The sequence below is a fragment of the Coffea eugenioides genome, chromosome 4 (assembly GCF_003713205.1).
Source record: "Coffea eugenioides isolate CCC68of chromosome 4, Ceug_1.0, whole genome shotgun sequence".
In the NCBI taxonomy this organism is placed as follows: Eukaryota; Viridiplantae; Streptophyta; class Magnoliopsida; order Gentianales; family Rubiaceae; genus Coffea; species Coffea eugenioides.
In genome coordinates, this window is record NC_040038.1 from 8,801,454 (window position 1) to 8,820,502 (window position 19,049).

General features: G+C 35.4%; 4 protein-coding genes across 4 annotated transcripts; 2 read left to right on the top strand and 2 right to left on the bottom strand.

Annotated features, from left to right (window-relative positions):
• Positions 1-4,205: 4,205 nt before the first annotated feature.
• Positions 4,206-5,352, top strand: LOC113768943 (acetylajmalan esterase-like). The gene has a single exon (XM_027313442.1). The coding sequence runs from the start codon at positions 4,206-4,208 to the stop codon at positions 5,298-5,300; it is 1,095 nt and encodes a 364-aa protein (XP_027169243.1). The 3' UTR covers positions 5,301-5,352.
• Positions 5,353-6,895: 1,543 nt separating this feature from the next.
• On the bottom strand, positions 6,896-7,650 carry LOC113769572 (RING finger protein 44-like). Its single transcript, XM_027314057.1, has one exon. It carries the CDS (start codon positions 7,646-7,648, stop codon positions 7,070-7,072), a length of 579 nt encoding a protein of 192 aa, XP_027169858.1. The 5' UTR covers positions 7,649-7,650; the 3' UTR covers positions 6,896-7,069.
• A 5,372-nt stretch (positions 7,651-13,022) lies between these two features.
• Positions 13,023-14,438, top strand: LOC113767712 (acetylajmalan esterase-like). Its single transcript, XM_027311889.1, has one exon. It carries the CDS (start codon positions 13,109-13,111, stop codon positions 14,225-14,227), a length of 1,119 nt encoding a protein of 372 aa, XP_027167690.1. The 5' UTR covers positions 13,023-13,108; the 3' UTR covers positions 14,228-14,438.
• A 1,673-nt stretch (positions 14,439-16,111) lies between these two features.
• On the bottom strand, positions 16,112-17,996 carry LOC113769469 (pentatricopeptide repeat-containing protein At3g09040, mitochondrial-like). The gene has a single exon (XM_027313919.1). The coding sequence runs from the start codon at positions 17,964-17,966 to the stop codon at positions 16,284-16,286; it is 1,683 nt and encodes a 560-aa protein (XP_027169720.1). The 5' UTR covers positions 17,967-17,996; the 3' UTR covers positions 16,112-16,283.
• Positions 17,997-19,049: the final 1,053 nt, after the last annotated feature.

Consider the following 19,049-nt stretch of genomic DNA (forward strand, 5'->3'; position numbering starts at 1 on the left):
TCGAGTCAAAATCGAGCTCGAACTCGAGCTCAAGATATTAAACTCACCGGCTCGCGAGTTCAAGTATATATATATATATTTTTTTTTAAGTATATATATATTTTTTATTTTTTTTATTTTAAGTATATATTTTTTATTTTAATAGTAAAATTACATATATATCATTAATATTTTATTATTTATTAAGAAAAAAATATTATTTTATTTATTTTTTTAAAAAAATAATTATTTTTTATTTTTTTCGAGCTCGAGCTCGAGGTTTAAATTGTCGGTTCGTCGAGCTCGAGCTCGAGTTCGAGTTCACTGAAATTAAGTCAAGGCTCGATTCGATTAGGTCAAAACTCGACTCGACTCGACTCGTTTGCAGCCCTAGTGTTATTTTGAATGAAAGAATCCTACTGTAATTAAAGAACTGAATTACAATAATATTTCCATATGCCCAGAGATAGCTTCTCCAATGGCCCTCTTGTGATTGATTTATAGGTCTTCATTTCCCTCTGCTTCATCCTTACCTGGAAAGAAAATGCATCATTTCGCATTGGAGTCAACTTTGCAGTAGGTGGAAGTACAGCACTAGATAACAGTTTTTTCTATGGAGGAAACATTTCTGTACCATCTACGAACACATATTCCTCTTAGCCATCAGCACAAATGGTTCAAGAAACATCTCAAGTCAGTTTTGAATGATCAATTACAACGGGAAAAATGGCTAAGAAGAGCTCTTTTCATGATGGGGGAAATAGGTGGGGATGACTTCAATATGCATTCTCCCAGGGCAAATCCATAAAGGAGAAGAGGATTTGTGTGCCATATGTTGTTGAAGCCACATCTATTGCTACAAGTAATTCAATTTGGGGCCAGGCTTATAATACTTCCAGGAAACATTCCCACTGGATGTTTGCTTAAATTTCTGACATCATTTCCGAGTGTTGATCCCAAAGTTTATGATGATAAGGGCTGTTTAAAAGACTTAAACAAGTTTGTTATGTTCTACAACAATTATCTTCCAAAAAACTCTAGCATCCCTAAGACTAGAATTCCCAGGAGTTGTCATTGGCTATTATGACCCCTATAAATCCTTCCAATGTATCCTCCATAATATACTGGTTCTCTTGGTTTTAATCAAACATTTGTGGTCTAAGGCAAGCTTTAATCATTGCTCAAAGCATGTTGTAGAAGAGGAGGGAAGTATAATAACAGTGACAACATGATCTGTGCATCACATGGAGTAAAAGCTTGCCTTAGACGACAAAGCATTATTCATTGGAATGGAGTGCATCTAACACGAGGCATACTGATATATTTCTGACCAATTGCTCAGAGAAGTTTTGTCAAGTATTATTGAGTCTGTTGTAGATTCTGATGATGATGAATTAAGTCTGGTTTGGGCCGGAAGTTTTATAGCATAGCATTGGAAATTTTAGAAGCAGATGAGATGAGACTAATTTGCGTAGTTTTAAGTAAGAAGAAAAGAAGCTTTATTGACTTCTTAGCTCTGAAGGCTTTCCTGTTAGGCTTTTACAGACTAAAACAAAACAAAAAACAGATACGGTCTGTTTTGGTAAATACGTCATATAGCTAGTAGTAATATTTTGTCCTACCAGTTTAAGTTTATCGGAAAAATGTAGTTTTGGTTCCATATTTGTCCTGTGTGTCAAATTGGTCCCAAATATTTTCATTATAACAAATCTAGTCCCTTAAATTTTTTTATTTTAGGAGATTTAGGAGAACTAATGGAAAATCACCATAACTAACTATCAACATCAAATTGGTGCCAGTCAAAAATTCTAAATTTGTATTTTTAGTCCCTAATGTTCCTAGTTTCAATCATTATGCTCCCTTAGGTTTTAAGTAGTTACAACTAGGGCTTTTAAAATGAAATGATATGTGAATTGAATGAAATATACGACAAATATATGTTTTAAATTTTTATTAAATTTCATTAAAACACTTTATATTGACATAACATGATCATAACCTAAATAGCATATCTTTGTTAAATAAATTTTAATTCGATGACAATACATCAATAATAAATAAAATTTAAAGTAGTGGCATAAACAGAGAATTCTAGTTTCATAATCTAAGTATACAGTTGCTACTACACAAATTGTTGCATCTTATGCATGTGGGCTTCGAATTGTTGTAGTTAGCCACTGTACTTATAAAAACTAGTGAAGGTAAGTATCAATGTAAAGTGATTTTAGGAATTCTTGAAAAAACTTTCTTTTATTTTTTGTTGTCTTTCCTACTAATTAAAATTCGATGTTCCAATACTATAGTTTTAAAGCATTTATTTTAATAGTTATGTACCTTGATAATTATTTAATTGCTCATATAATGTATACAAAATGCCAACTTTATTTCAAACTCAATTAATAACCTATTAAAATGATTTTGTGGATTTATTTTCTTTTGTATCAAAATCAACAATAACTCAAAAAGAAATGGTCTAAAACCACTACCGACCTATTGTAGTTTCAATACTTTAAAAATTCACAAACTTTAAAAAATTATGCGACACTTTCTTCTCATCTTAGGAAGAATCTATATCTCCAATAAAGCACCATCAAAAGTAGCTTATCATAGTAAAAAAAATTTGTTGTAGTTGGTTACCGAACAAAAAATATAGATTTTTCAAGAATTTGATAACTAAGCCTTAAAAATTTGATAAATTGTTTTACAATCATTTGGAAAAGTATATATGAGGGCATTGTAGGATATTCATATAATTTTTTGACCAAATCAAATGTTATTTTAAGGTTTGGTTACTAAAAGTGTCAAATCAGAGAATGTAGGTGTAATTTTTGAAATCTCAAGAGGGTTTAATAAAATTATCAAAAACCTCCGGGAGGTTTTCGAAATTGTCCCTAATTTTAGAACAAAAAAACATGTATTATTTTGACAATCAGATACTTTGCTGGAAATTTGTAACAAACGAATAGACATTATTATTATTCACCAGTTAACACATCAATTGTTACTTTATCAATACCAAAATTTATCTCCACAAGGTCACCAATTGCAGACAGTCCCTAAATCAGGCTCTTTCAACTTTTGTTCTAACAGGACCTTGTCAAGTCAAGTATTACTATGTCTTGCATGGTTAAGAGGCTCTAGTTAATTTATGTATGTTTACTTGCACAAGGAGATGAATGTTAAACATGTGTTGGTCTGCCATTGTTTTGTTTATTCAGTTCCTCATGTACAGGTGAAGTCAAGATCAGAAAGGCAGTAGTTGTAGTTTTTCACATTGTCTTTAGATCACCTTTGAAGCCAACCATGGACGCTGTCGATCATGGAGTTACTAAATTACACAAGTATTGTGTTCTTGCTTGCTTTAAGGCTTGTATTTGCCCACCGAATAGCTACTCTTTTGTGCATCTTCATTTGATTCTTGCACGACTAACCATAGCAGTGACATGAAAGGAAAAAATTCCAATGTATATTAGATGAGAAGAGATAAAAGTAACAAAAAACGTATACTATTAATACTACATTTATTTTTTTCTTTTTTTGGTTAAAGGTATTATAAAAGAGGCAACTTGCTTTTTAAAAAAAAAAAATTTCTAGAAGGAGAATGATAGAATTTAAGTGGTGAAAAGGGACAGGGAATTAAAATCCAAAACCTCTAATTTCTGATGTCGCAACTTTAGTTTTTAGAGTAAGGCTTCCTTAACTAAAAGAAGTAATTTACTTGACAGCTCTTACTACAAAAACTAAACTTTTGTGGAAGGAAAATCTTAACGTTTCTCTTATAACTATACATAAATATAGAAATCTTAGTTCTAGTTCCCCTTCTCACCCTCTGTTTCTTAAATCCAACTCCTTCATTCGTAAAATGTTTTAAAAAAAAAATATCGTAATTCATAAGACAACAGTTCTAGATTGAAAAACGGACTCTACACTGCATTGGCAAGTACGTACTCCCAAAGCATTCAGTGGCTGGCAATTCTACTTCAACTTGTACTCGAAAATAAGGTAGCACGTGATGAATTCCTCAATAGGTTTGGGCCGTATGGCAAGTAAGTAGTACTCCCAAAGCAACCAGTGGCTGGCAATCCTACTCCAACTTGTACTCGAAAATAAGCTAGTAGCGGAACTTTTACTTCCAATTACATGCACCAATATGTAAATATATATGTGATGATGATGATGAATCAGTAAGTACATAAAATTTTTACACAGAAACGTTGCATTCAACCATGATCTCCTCGGTTAATTTTTCATTTCTCATAGTGTTTTCCTTCTTATGTACCGTTTCTTCTGCCAAAGAAAACACAAGTCCCTTTAAAATCATCTACCAGTTTGGTGATTCATTAGCAGATACAGGCAACCGCATTCGCCAGAGTGGTGTAACTTCAGTTTTCAACGTTTCCAGCTTGCCTTATGGTATGACATACTTCCACAAGCCCACAGGAAGATTTTCTAACGGCCTTCTTGTGATTGATTATTTTGCCAAAGCGCTTCATCTCCCACTGCTTCATCCTTACCTGGAAACGAATGCTTCATTTATTAGTGGAGTCAACTTTGCCGTAGGTGGAAGTACAGCACTAGATAATAGTTTTTTCTACGAAAGAAACATTTCTGTGCCATCCACAAACGTCCCTCTTAGCCAACAGCTGAAATGGTTCAAGAAACATCTCAAGTTAGTGTCAGACAACCGATCACAATGCGAAGAAAGGCTAAAAAGAGCTCTTTTCATGATGGGGGAAATAGGTGGGAATGATTTCAGTACAGCTTTCTCCCAAGGCAAGTCCATAAAGGAGAGCAGGACTTATGTGCCATATGTAGTTGACGCCATATATATTGCCATAAGAGAAGTAATTCAATTTGGGGCCAGGATTATAATAGTTCCAGGAATCATTCCCATGGGATGTTTGCCTAGTTTTCTGACATCATTTCCAAGTGCTGATCCTAAAGCTTATGATGATAAGGGCTGTTTAAAGAAACTCAACAAGTTTGTTTTGTTCTACAACAACTATCTTCAAAAAAATCTAGCAGCCCTGAGACTAGAATTTCCAGGAGTTGTCATTCGTTATTACGACTACTATAATGCCTTCCAGTATATCCTCCATAATGCTGGTTCTCTTGGTTTTGATCAAAGATCATTGCTGAAAGCATGTTGTGGAAAAGGAGGCAAGTACAACTACAGCAACGACATGATTTGTGCATCAAATGGCGTAAAAGCTTGCCTTCAGCCGGAAAGATTTGTTCATTGGGATGGAGTGCATCTAACACAAGAGGCGTACCGATATATTTCGGACCATCTGATCAGAGATATTTTGTCTAATATGTAAAGTTGAATGTGTGTTAACAAAATTTTCATGCTGATTGATGATGATTTAAACCTGTTTTGGGTTGGAAGTTGAAATCAACTGACGATATAATTTTATACATCATGAAATAATCAGAAGATATACAGACGATATATGTAATCTTAATAGTAATTTGCCTTTAGAAACAAGTAATCTCAGTTCCATGAATTAGTTGTACCAAGAAATCAGTCGGGATCCTCTATGCCACTATTCAGTGTCAAATTCAGTGTCAATCCCACTTATCACGTGATGGTAGAAAAAATTTAAATAAACATCACATGACAAATTAAATAAATAGAATACTTGACATAAATATAGAAGTGTCACTAAATTATCACGAAAAAATTGACACGAGAAATTGACACTAAGGATTCCATGTGCCAAGAAACAGTCATGTAGGAATGCAGGGCTGGTGTAGCTCAGTAGCTGCATGCGTCAATGGCGGCCTATTAAGTTGACCTTCCTAAACTTGCCTACTAATAAATCGCTGGATTTAAATGGATATCCAATAAATTTTAAATGGATTTAAGTGGCCGATTCAATTAAACTTATTTAATTATTGGATTTAAGTGAGTTGACTTGTATTACTCATTCATACCAACTTTTAAACTCAACTTGTAGTCGGTGTTAAATAGTTAAACTTGAATTTTTTTTTTAATACAAGTCTAATAACTAGTATTTTTCAAAGTTTACCTGACATATTTTCTGCGGTGTTTCTTCTTTTTTTTTTTTTGTTATCTTTTTTCCACCTGCTCCGGGAAATTCAAGTAAACTCTTCAATTTCAGTGGGTGTGCTAATTGATGTTTTGTGTTAATAGCTACAATATTTTCAACTCTTGTAATATGACGTTATTTCAAATTTATCATGATCACTATTTTGTGTCATGCATGTACAATATTCATTGGTTATTATATTTTATTTGGGTAGAAAAAAATTTATTTATTAGCTTGATATGTCTTTAATTTTTATCACAATAAAATTTTAGTTATTTTTTACTATTAAACAATGTCCATATAGAAAAAAAAATGGGTAATTAGATATACCTATGTCTGTTTAAAACTTTACTCATTTATGATCCGTCCGTTTTAACTTTTTTATTAAATAGGTTAATTTAAGCCAGCCTTGGGGACCCTGACTATAGATCGGAAAAAACCTTGGTGCGTTGTTACGTAGACAAAGCTGGCCCAAATTTGATGGTGAAAATCTTCCCTCTTTCTTTCTTTTTCTAGTGGTTTTCCTACGCTACTTCAACACTAATCTATTTAAGAAGGACCCAAATGAGTCAGAGAGAATTGAGTAGAATTGAACCACCATCAAGAATCTGTACATCTGTGAATTATCACAGAGGGATTACTCCCTCCATTCAACATCCTGAATTTTGCAAATGCTAGACTATTTGCAATACCACACTATTGTTTACAAAAGAGAAGGACCACATTCGAAACAGAGCTCTCAGTGTTTACCACTATTTTCTGTCGATAAAACCAAGATAAAGCAGAGAGAAACAAACAGGAGAGCCTAGGAATGATAAGGCTGCGCGTAAAGTTCCTTTCTCTAGTTTACAACTTTACATGAACATGAACTTCCCCTTGTTTCATTTCGTGAACAAACAGGAGAGTGTTTGTTGAATTTCCATTCTGTTTTCAAAGAGCACTTTCTCGAAAAACAAAATATGACAATAACAATAATAGTAATAATAATCACCCAAAAAAAAAAAAACTGTTCTACATTAATTTTGGGCATTAATCGTTCAGCTACGATGATGCAACGGAGAACGACAAACGGGGCAAGTAGTATGCGATTGCAGCCAAGGCAATAGGCAATCCGAATGGAATACATGATTACAAGGCATCTTCTTCACCACCTCGTTCACCTCAAAACTGTTCAAACAAACCGCGCATGGCGAACAACTATACGAAGCCATAAGCCCTTCCGTCATCCTTACACTCGGCAGCTCGTCCTCGTCCTCCACAATAGACACACCGGAGTAGGTGTAGACGTCACTGTTTCTACTTCTGGAACTAGCCTCAAGGGTCAGAAGAAAGGGCGGCGGCGGCGGCGGCGGTAGTAGATGGCCGGGGATATCATTATCACTGTCCGAGTCAGACGTGCGCATGAAGAAATCATCAGGATAAATAATAGGATTGATTAATGGCGATGAAGGGGGGGTTCCAAATTCTTCTTGTACAACTGCAACAACTCCGCCGCAATTCGGGCAATTCATGAGTTCTTCGGAGGTGGCTACTCTTGTCACGGTGCACCCGCATCTCTGGCTCCGTGCAGCAGCTGCTGCACCAAGATTAGACATCCCACTATTGCGGGATGCCATTTTTTTCGTTTTCCCACTAGCTAGTATAATTTAGTATCGTAGTAGTACCAGTATTCAAGTGTTTTGATATTTATAGTATGCAGTGGGAGAGAATCTTTTGAACTTGTTTGACAGACTTAACTGCTAAGTTTTTTTTCTTTTTATCCTTATCAAAGATCTAACAATCAGTGGATTTTGCGTTTGCCTCTTTTTGAGGTGCACTTTTTTTACGATTAAGAATTGGTGGTACGATGCTAGTGACTCAGTGCATTCTGATCTCAAAAGTGTTTGATGTAGCTACGAGGAACACTACTATTACTTCACTTTTTGCGCTGTCACGGCGTGTGATCTGATAATGATGCCTGAAAACTAAACTATTATCGGTTTTTAAAGCTCTTTTTCATCCAAGTGCCATATCTTGAACTATCAAGACGGCTGTTCCTTGAATTATTTTAGGATGCATTGGACAAATTATATTTATGGGCGCAATTTAATACTTAATTAGAGTCAATTTAACAAGTGCTCAATGAGCACTCATTAAGATATACGTCAGCTATTAGATTTGTTTTTAAAAAGTAAGATTAATTATGGAAAGTCTATTTTTGGAAAGGTAAAATTAATTAGGAAAAGTGTGTAAATGCAAAAAAAAAAAGGTAGTTATTATTAGTGTGTGTATATACATAATAATTGAGTGAAATTTTTAGATGTGTTAATGAGTGCCTATTGGGCACCTGATAGAAAAATCCTAATACTTGATACCATTATTCCACAATGAAAATTTTACCCTTCACTAATCAAAGACATTTTTCATCATTGAAAACGGTAAACACAACATTTCGAAAGAAAATTGCTTTTGACATTAAAATAGCAGCTGTGGCAATGATACACTGGCGGGACCGAAGCTACAGAGCTGGTGAATATTTCAACCACTGACGAGTAAATACCAGCATCGATTTGATTCACAAATTAGATAATTTGTCCATCTGGACTTTTCTTGATTTATTATCAAATAGACGTGCCATCCTGGTGACTAAGCTGGGGGCGGGGGAGCAGGGGCACCCACGGAGTTAATAAAAATTTGTTATATAATTTTATTTTAGTTAAATTTTAGCAAATAATCAAATACTAAAATATCAACATACCATCAAATTATTATTTATTATAATTTCACAATTGAAACTCATAAAAACAATCAAACAAAAGTTATTTGAATACAATCCAACATGATGAAATAAATACAATTAAAGTAGTCAAGTTTTCACTTTTGGCACAAATATAAATCACTAATTCATTATTGTGCTTGTGTTTTTTTTTTGAGAAAAAAGTGTTATTGTATTAAGTGTAATTAGGAATTTAGTATAAATGTATTAGTAAATTTAGTATAACTAATTAATAATTTCTATTAGTAGACACATAATTATTAGTGTAATTGATAATATTAATTATATTACATATACTAATATACATTATATAATACATATAACTAATAATATCATTATCATAAGTTTGTAACTAATTAAATTAAATATTATGTAGATAAATATATACATATATATATTTTTTTAGCGGCTGGCTGGGCGGGGGAGTAAAATATAATTATAATAATTATATTTATGCAAAGTAAAATTACAACAATAGAACTGTCCATAGGACCGGTCTGAGCTAAGTTTGGACCACCTTGTCCTTGCAAACAAGGGCTTGGACTTCTTTGAAAATGGGTTGTATTTTATTTTATTTTTATTATTTAACTCCTTGGGTTTTCTAGTTTTTGAGGGCAATAAACCTCTAGACTGTTATTTAGGAATCTGGTACACCAAATTCCAGTTCAGGATTCAGGGGTTACAACTTACATTCTTGTTCTCTCCTATTAAAATACACTTTCAACTGGATACAATATGGAACTGGCCAGCAGAAGTCAAATTGTGATCTGTAACATACAACTTTCTATTCTGCTCCAAAACGACAGTAAGACGACGTTGGTACTGGTTGCTAAGGTCTAACATGGCTAGTATTTCTCCAGAAGGACTTATCTTCACAGCCAGGGGTTGAGTGTTAAGGGTCATTCTTTGGCACGTTAACCGGAATCCAAAAGTTTCCCTTCCTCATTTCTCTTGATCTTGATTGGATACCCCGGCAATGTTAGGAGAATTTCAGTCGTGCCAGCCCTTATTCCTTTCAGCCAACGCCTTTTAATTCTGATTGCAGTACTGAACTCCGAGATCAGGAGGAATGTGGCATCAAAATCGGTCGCCACTCCCACAGGCCCTGTGAGGAGGGTTACTTTTTTGGTTATTTGATCGTATTGAAATACCCTTCCTGTTGAGTCTCAGGTTTAAACTGAGTCCCTGAATGAAATCCTGGCTAGTGCGGACACAATTCGTTTGTATTTTTTTTTTTTTCAAAAAAATCATGGTCTTGTGAAGACTAGAAAACTAAATCACCTTCTTTCCTTCTTTTTGCTTTTTTGATGAACAAAAAATTCAACTTTTGATGTCGTGTAATATTCAATAAAAACCATGAACATATATATTTCTGTTTGAATGATTCATAACATCTTGCAATCGAAAGTTAAATATTACCTGCTTTTGGCAACCAAAAGGGAAAAAAAAAAAAAGTACTAAACAAATAAAACTTGCCTGTTTGGTGAAGTATAGGCAAAATTTTGGAAGGAATTAGTAAGCCTTGTGTACTTGACAATTCGGCAAGTCAAAAGTTAGAGATCCTGTGGAATTAGCAGGTAACTGGAGTTGTGTAAACCCCGTAAGAGTAATGTTCTGTTTAGAAGGTGATATAATAGAGGCATCGGTGGAAAATACCAAAGAAGAAAAAGAGGAGAATAGTAGGAAGATAAATAACAAGGCCATGGTATCTAATATTAGTGCCAATGGTTTGTAGTTCAATTTGGGTGAGCCAAGGCAACATGTATAAGATGTACATGTAGCAGAAGAGTCAAGGGTGAGCAAGCTCATTAAATATTAAATTATTAGACAACCACAACTAGGCTGACTTTGATCATTTACGTCTAATTCCAAATTGTGCATGCAATTTGCCTATATACATACATAGTGGAGCTATTAAGGCTCATGCCACATCCCTACCCAACCAGCCTCCGAGTCGAGTTGAATTCAGGTAATACCATATTCGAATGTGAACTCGAACTCAAACTCGAAATGTATGAATGCTACTTGAATTCAATTAGATAAAGTTCGAAAATAATGCTAAGTGTTATCGAAATCAAAAACTCGATTCGAACTTGAACACGAAACTCAAACAATGCTAAGTCTATATTACTCATTTTGTATGTATGTGTGTCTAATATATAGATTATCATATTTAATATTTATTTTATAATTATTTAATGCAATGCTTGATAGAGTTTATCGGAACTCTCAGGTACCTGATCCTTAAGTTCGAAATCGATTTGATAATACTTTCGAGTAGTTCGAATTCGAACTTGAGGTCAATCAAAATGAGCTCAAATCGATTCATTGTCAGAGTAGTTTGTGAGTTCGAGTCAGCTATTTAGTTCAGCATCAACCCTAGGCCTCCCATGTCACAATTAATTCTGGCAGCGCCGGTTTTGGGATCAAACTGACCGACTCTCGGAGTAGCTTCTATTTCAGCTAGAGTACTGTCATGAATCAGAAGAAGAGGGTGTCGGAGTCATAACGGATGCGTTTTGATCATTGTAATAGTTAAATCAATGTAAGAAGCCACGTGTACGTTTGAGATTGGTCTTTAAATACACTTGTCAATTAGGAGGGAAGGATAGGGAAGTTGTAACCGCATTTGTATCTTTCTTCCTGATCTTCAATAACAAGTTCCCCTCTCTTTTCCTGATCTCTCTCTCTTTCTCCCTATTGTCCTTCTTGTTCATCTTCACAATTCTTTCCCTTTCTTCTACTAACAAAATACAGATAATTCATTTCTGCATCTTGCTTAGCTAATAGATTTTGTTCGTGACAAGTACGTAATGGGTTTAAACCCTGACTAAATAGTTTATAGCCCTTTGGGGGCAGCATCTGTGGGTACATCAATGGTGGCCTTGCTTAAACCCACTCACTTCTTGATTGGAGTGGACCTGATGCACTTGGGTCTATATGCGGTTGTTTAGGGAAAAAATTATAAACAAAAAAACAAAAAAATCGTCTGTAAAATACAAATTTGTAGAATATATTTTACTGCTTAATTAAACCAATGATCCTAGGGTATACATATGAACGTTTTGACTTTGTTTTCATTATCAGAATTCCCTTTATTTCTTCTTTACTTAGGTGCATTTTATAAAATTAAAATCTAAAATCTGAAATTTGAAATCTGAATCCATTAAGTTATTGAATTGTTAAATATTAAATCAAATACATTTGATTGTATATCACATTTAATGATAAAGTGAATAGCTTATTACTTATTTTTGGGAGCAAGTTTTGTCTAGAAAATTCAGTGCCATTTAATTAATTATATGTTTAATTTTTGGTTATCAAACACGTATGAATATATTAATATTTGAATCTATTAAGTTTAAGTGCTAAATTGGGTTAGAAAACAGGACATTTAAACTGCTTTGTTGATTTACTAGTTTGTGTACTCTAAAGATAAGCTACTGGAACGAGGACATAACAATGTATAACAACGTACATACAGCTTAGAATGATACTACACGAAATGATGACTTGAAACATTACTTGCTTTCCTAGTACTTTTGCTAATTAGCACTTAACTTAGAATTAAATGCTTGGAATAACTGTCTCATGTTCTTGTTAGTGTTCCCTACATGCTCTGTAATCTTGTGGACAATGTTACAGACAGCAAATCTCAACTTAATCTGTAGCATCTTAGCTTGATGTCGGGCTCCAAGTTGGTGGGATCACGACGGCTGATGGTCCCAATGCTTGCCATCATGCGTATGCTCATTCTGACTTTCTCCATCTCTCTGTTGAAATTGACTTGTAAATCTGCTAAGTTTCCAGGGCAGACCATATTTACATTTAACATGGGCATCAACAGATCTTGTTGCCATTTCAGATTAATCTCCTTGGCAAATATTCATTCTGTGGTTCGGCAATTCCAATACTTCCCAACATGATTTGGACCGCAAAAGTGTCTAAAATGAAGAGGGGATTCACTTGTTTTAGGAGGTTTTTGATTGTTCAGATGGCCAGGAACGTAATAATTAGAGAACAATGGAACAAATGTTGATAAATAATAATCCTAGTTACTACTGAAGAGAAAGGATGGACTGTTGCTAGATTTTCCCCCATTCTACGGTTGTCTGGACTCAGCTGTACGACATTTGAATCATCTCAGCATTGCATTCAGAAGTTTGATTGAATTCAAGTGGATACGGAACAAAGATATTTTATGGAACGTGTGGTTAATGTCAAGTCTCCCAATTATAAATTCCTTGCGTGCTTTGTGCTTCATACATCTACATACATCCATCATCACTGATGGACTAAGCGAAAAAATTCCTGCAGAAACATGCTACCAACCATGTCCTCATCAACAAATTTCTCGTTTCTCGTAGCTTTATCCCTGTTTTGTATGGCTTTTGCTGCCGAAGAAACTGCATGTCGCTTTGATTACATTTACCAGTTTGGTGATTCACTTGCAGATACAGGTAACCGGATTCGTCAGGTTCGTGCAACTTCTGTTTTCAACATTTCCAGTTTGCCTTATGGTATGACATACTTCCATAAGCCCACAGGTCGATTCTCCAATGGCCTTCTTGTGATTGATTTCATTGCGAAAGCGCTTCATCTCCCACTGCTCCATCCATACCTGGAAACAAATGCTTCATTTAGTCATGGAGTCAACTTTGCAGTAGGTGGAAGCACAGCTCTTGTTAATTCTTTTTTTGCTAAAAGAAATATTTCTGTACCCTCAACAAACATTCCCCTTAGCCAGCAGGTGAAATGGTTCAAGAAACATCTTAGTTCAGTGTCAAATAGTCGATCTCAAATCAAGAAAAGGTTAAAAAGAGCTCTGATCATGATGGGAGAGATAGGTGGGAATGATTTCAACTGTATTTTCTCTCAAGACAAGTCCCTAAAGGAGAGCAGGGTGTATGTGCCACCTGTTGTTAAAGCCATATGCAATGCTGTAAGAGAAGTTATTCAATTTGGGGCTGTTCATGTAGTAGTTCCAGGAAACTTCCCAGCTGGATGCTTGCCTAAAGCTCTGGCTTCATTTTCTAGTGCTGACCCTAAAGCTTATGATGATTATGGTTGTTTGACAGAATCCAACAAGTTTGCTTTGCTCTTTAACAGATATCTTCAGAAAGCTCTAGCATCCCTAAGACTTGAATTTCCAAATGCTGATATCCGTTATTTTGACTACTACAAGGCCTTTGAATATGTTCTTCAAAATGCTAGGTATCTTGGTTTTGACCAAAGATCACTGCTCAAAGCATGTTGTGGAACTGGCGAGAAGTATAACTTCAATAGTACAAAGGTTTGTGGGTCACCAGGAGTAAAAGCTTGCCATAACCCAGAAAAGTTTATAAATTGGGATGGAGTGCATCTAACACAAGCAACATACCATTATATTTCTGAACATCTTATTAGAGATGTCTTGTCTGAAATGAAGTGTCTGCCGTAACTGTTCATGAGAATTACAATTAAAGCTTTGATCTTAATTTGAATCTGTGGTTCTGCTTGCATGTTGAGCTCATTGGGTGGACAGAAGGAGAATATATGTATTCTTGTACTAGTAAGAAGACAAGGTTTTCTATCAGCTAGGATTCGTAATGCATGTGAAATAACATTCTTGTTATTGTTTGTTATCAGCAATAAAGAATATGTAGGCCATATATGATTCTTTGCCCACATAATGACGAATTCAGGAGCTAAAGACTTGCTTTTTTCATAATTGTGCTAATCCAAGATACAAATACTAACTTTCTAAGAACCAATATAATCCTTGATTACCACAACGAAAATATTGGCAGAAAGACCCTGAAAATAAACCACAAATCCTAGATTGGAACATCTGCAATAGTTTTTTCTTCTCTTTTTCTTTTTAACCCTCTGTAATCACATCCTCATGTTATGGTAGATAACACAATAAAACAGTATTGAAAAATGACTAACATCCAATAAATTTGGCAGAAAGGGAATCCTACAATGAACACAAACAAGAGAAGAGAGAATAGAACATAAGAGAAACTATACAGAAAGGAGAGTCCAATTCTCTAGCTAATCACTGGTCCTAAGCCGCAAGGGCCTTAGAATCCTCATTAAATTATTAGCTTTAGATCCTACAAGATTCACATATTTATGGTTTCTCCCTAAAAGGTTTGTTGTATCGCATTGCTTTGACTATAGTTATACGCTGCAGCAGCAGCAAAATTCTCCAACAGTGAAGAAAAGTATCCTTTTAAGAAAGACTCACCAAGGTACTTCATGATTCAGCTCTCTAACAACCAAATAAAGTTGACCCATGCTTCCATAAACCACAGGAGAAGTGCAAATGCCAAAAGAATAGAAGGTAAACCTCAGATTCTTTGGAAAAGCATTTGCCATGGCCCATGGAAAACCAACTGGAGTATAAAGGAGCATCTGAGAATTCTATAATTCTATGACACCAAAGTGAGCCATAGGAAAAAAAAAAAAAAACCAGCCATATATCTTAAGTTCTCAAAAGCACCACGTACTGGCACTTTACCATTTTTACTCAAAGTCCATCTGGTCTCATTTATCCTGTGACTATGGCAAAAAATTAGCAGTTGGAGCAATATCAAGAAGCAATTCTTAGGTAATGACCTAGCTGCAACAGATGGCTAAAAGCCAACTGCCCTTCAAAATGATGGAGAAACTCAGGAGTTGTATTCCTCACACAGGGTTTGTTTGATATCTGAAGCTCTTGCACCCAATTGACACAACTTGTAATCAAATTTAGAAGTAGAGTTGAAGTACTAGACCCAAATACCTAAATATTGCTACTTATTGAAAGGCAGAATTTTCATGCATGACAATAACCCAAGAGACTATGCTGGACAACAACAACTCTTCAAGACTACACCAGATGATGCCTAATGGTGACCCAACAGTTCCTCAAGTTTCCACAAACCATTATAGAATGTCAAATTTAGCACCTGGCATGGCATACTTATTAATCACTACTTTCCATATGGATTTCCAGGAGCTCAAGGCAGCGAGTCATCTCCATTCAATTCCAATCAACTCATACTTTCTAGTGACATGGATGCACCATAGTTGATACTTATTCCTCCACCCCACTTACAAACATGTAGATGGTGTACTTTTCCTTTCTCCTGAATTACCAACCTTGACTGTTACTTGCAAACATAGCGGAACTACATTTGGCTTTTCAAAATTGCAATACTCTTAAACCTCCTAAAGAACAAAGTGCAATGCAACACACATGCATTAGCCAGTGAGCCATGATATCAGTTGTTAAAATTTGTATCTGTGTGTGTGTGTGTCTGTTTGTGTGGGAGAGAGAAAGAGACCTGGGAAAAAAGGCTATTGCTGCCACTTATCCTTCGATATGGTAATACCATATAGAAAGTGTCCTAATAAACCTCTGATCCCTTAATTCTTCAAATAGATGAAGAGTAGAACTTTCATTCTGATGCTGATGATGGACAGAAATCTCATTCTGCTGCTATATGTTCTTTTCTCCCAATTTCTTCTCATATTGATACCCTATGACTTTTAGTTACTGACTCATTTCTGTCTAGTTCAATCCAACTGGACCCAGGCATTTTCTTCACATCCTGATTTTCCATTACTTCTCTCAATATTCCAACACTGTCCCAGTTATTTGAACTGGCAAATGTATTAGATAACAGTACATAAGCTGAAGGATCAGTTTTATCAAGATGCAATGCATGTTCTGCTGCACGTTTTGCAGTTTCATTATCCCCATGAAGCCGACAAGCACCAAGCAATGTTTGCCAAATCAGCAGACTTGGTTTGAACGGCATGCCATGGATCAACTCTTCAGCTTCTTTAATACACCCTGATCGGCCAAGAAGGCTTACCATACAGGCATAGTGATCTTCTCCAGGGTCAATACCATACTGAGAGCTCATTGAAGAGAAATAACTCCATCCCTCGTTAACAAATCCTCCTTGGCTACATGCATAAAGTGCACATATAAAAGTAATGCAGTTAGGCTCCACTCTTTTCAGCCTCATCTCATCAAAAATTTCAAGAGCTTCTTTAGCACAGCCATTCTGTGCAAACCCCATAACCATAGTTGTCCATGAGACAACTGACCATTCATCCATTGATCGGAAAACCTTAAGTGCACTACTCATGCATCCACATTTTGCATACATATCAAGTAAAGCATTTTCTACACATACATCCACGTCATGCCCAAGTTTAATCCTCAGGCCATGAATTTTTTCACCCTCCTCCAAAGACGTTAAATTGGCGCACACATTGAATGCTGTTGCAAGAGTAAACTTATTTGGCTTGACACCCTTCCTCCTCATTTCTCCGATAACCTTAAGTGCCACATTAGGCTCCCCACAGTTTAAACAACCTATAGCCATCTGAGTCCAAGAGGACACATCAAGTAAAGGAATCTCCTCAAATGCTTTAAAGCCCTCAACCAATTTCCGATTTTTTAGGTACATATCAACCAAGGCATTCCCAACACACATCTCACTTCCATGACCAGACTTCACAAGCTTCCCATGTACTTGAACTCCCATTTCAAAATCCAAAAGATCAGCCAACCCTGTTAGTACACTGGCAAAGGTAAATCCATCCGGAACTATGCCTTCTGAAATCATTCTAACCCAAAAGCCCGGAATTTCCCTGCAAGAAAGCTGCAAGTAACCACCTATTATAGTATTCCAACTGACAATGTCCCTATGATGACTCTCCTCAAACACCTCGAAAGCTTCACTCAATCTGCAATGCCTCATCAATGCCACCAAAAAAGCATTCAGTAAGTGAACATTAGACTCGAATCCAAGCCTGATTATCAAACCATAAACTTGATAAACATGTACTACACCCAGAAAATCCGCAGCACTGCAGGCATGGAGAGCACTGACCAAGGTAAACTCATTCGCCCTCATTCCACTCGCACCCATTTGCTTAAACAGAGAAAAAGACTCCGCAGACAAACCCTTTTGCTCAAAGCCTGCAATGAGGGCTGTCCAAGAAACCACATTCTTCTGGGGCATTTCATCAAACAGTTGAAGAGCATCACAAGTTTCACCACATTTTGCATACGCATTGATCAGATGGTTGCCCAGAAAGAGCCATGAGGAACCACAAATATCCCCTTTGAAGATTTTTGCATGGATTGCCTTTGCATTTCTCAAATTTGAGGCATCAATGCACTTTCGTAGCATGGAAACGTAGGCATCCTCATCATCCTTGCTGCCAACTGGGCCATTTATGGTAATTGAGCAGTATCCATGGTTTGAAGACAATATTTTTGATCTGATAATAGCTATGGAGCTAAGTTCCAGAAGTCTAGTTGACTGGAGCGAACGTAGAAAATTATGCATGTTAATTTTCCTTGAAATATTTTCCCTTCAAAAAACATGTACAACTTTCTGTGCTAAGTGTACAACTCGTCCTGCTTAGGCTCCAAAATTGTTGTCATTCTAATTAACATTTTTCTTAACCTCAAGCTTGTGAAGTTAAGCGAACTTAAGTTTGTATAACTTAGGTAGAGAGATATTGAATAATGCAATACTAGGCAAAAGTATCTTATTAATATGTGAATTCCACTAAGAAATATAATCCTAATTGTTTCAAAATCTTTTAATGAATTGGCAAATAGATAATTTTCAATTTAATTAGTCATGAGAGGTGGCCTGAAAAATGTTCATGCACCATGTCTTTCAACAAAATTTAGTTTGAAGTACAAAGGATATGCAACATAATTCATTGCAAAAGGAGAATCATAAAACTTGAGTAGCTTTTTGGTGCAAGTTTTGGAAGTATTACCTGCTCATTAATTCATCCTTCACACTCTGGACAAAACAAGAATTCAGACTAAGGTTCTTTGTACATGATTGCAATTGAATTTGGCACTTTCTAATGCTTGAATAAATTTAGGGCAAATTAAACTTTACCTCCCTGTAGTTCAGTATTTTTCTACATAACTCCTCTTATTGTTTCAAAAGCTATACATAATCCCCTCATTGTTTGGATTAAAGTGCTAAAGTGACGGAAATGGTCATTTGTAACGGAATTTTTGAAAATACCGAAATTACTCTTATAAATATATAACAAACTAATCCTGCGTGGTTTTATGTTTTATCATATAATTTCCTTATCATTTAATGCTTTACCATATATCCTTCTTGTGATTTTCAAAATATACACATAACCCCGCTTGATTAATAAATAATTTTCAACTTTATATAAGGGTATTTTTAACATTTTAGGTGACTGCGTTACGAATGATCATTTCGGTCATTTTA

Excerpts from the sequence above, each read along its gene's own strand:
- LOC113768943 (XM_027313442.1), top strand. The coding sequence starts at position 4,206 with ATGATCTCCTCGGTTAATTTTTCATTTCTCATAGTGTTTTCCTTCTTA.
- LOC113769572 (XM_027314057.1), bottom strand. The coding sequence starts at position 7,648 with ATGGCATCCCGCAATAGTGGGATGTCTAATCTTGGTGCAGCAGCTGCT.
- LOC113769469 (XM_027313919.1), bottom strand. The coding sequence starts at position 17,966 with ATGCTACGAAAGTGCATTGATGCCTCAAATTTGAGAAATGCAAAGGCA.
- LOC113767712 (XM_027311889.1), top strand. The coding sequence starts at position 13,109 with ATGCTACCAACCATGTCCTCATCAACAAATTTCTCGTTTCTCGTAGCT.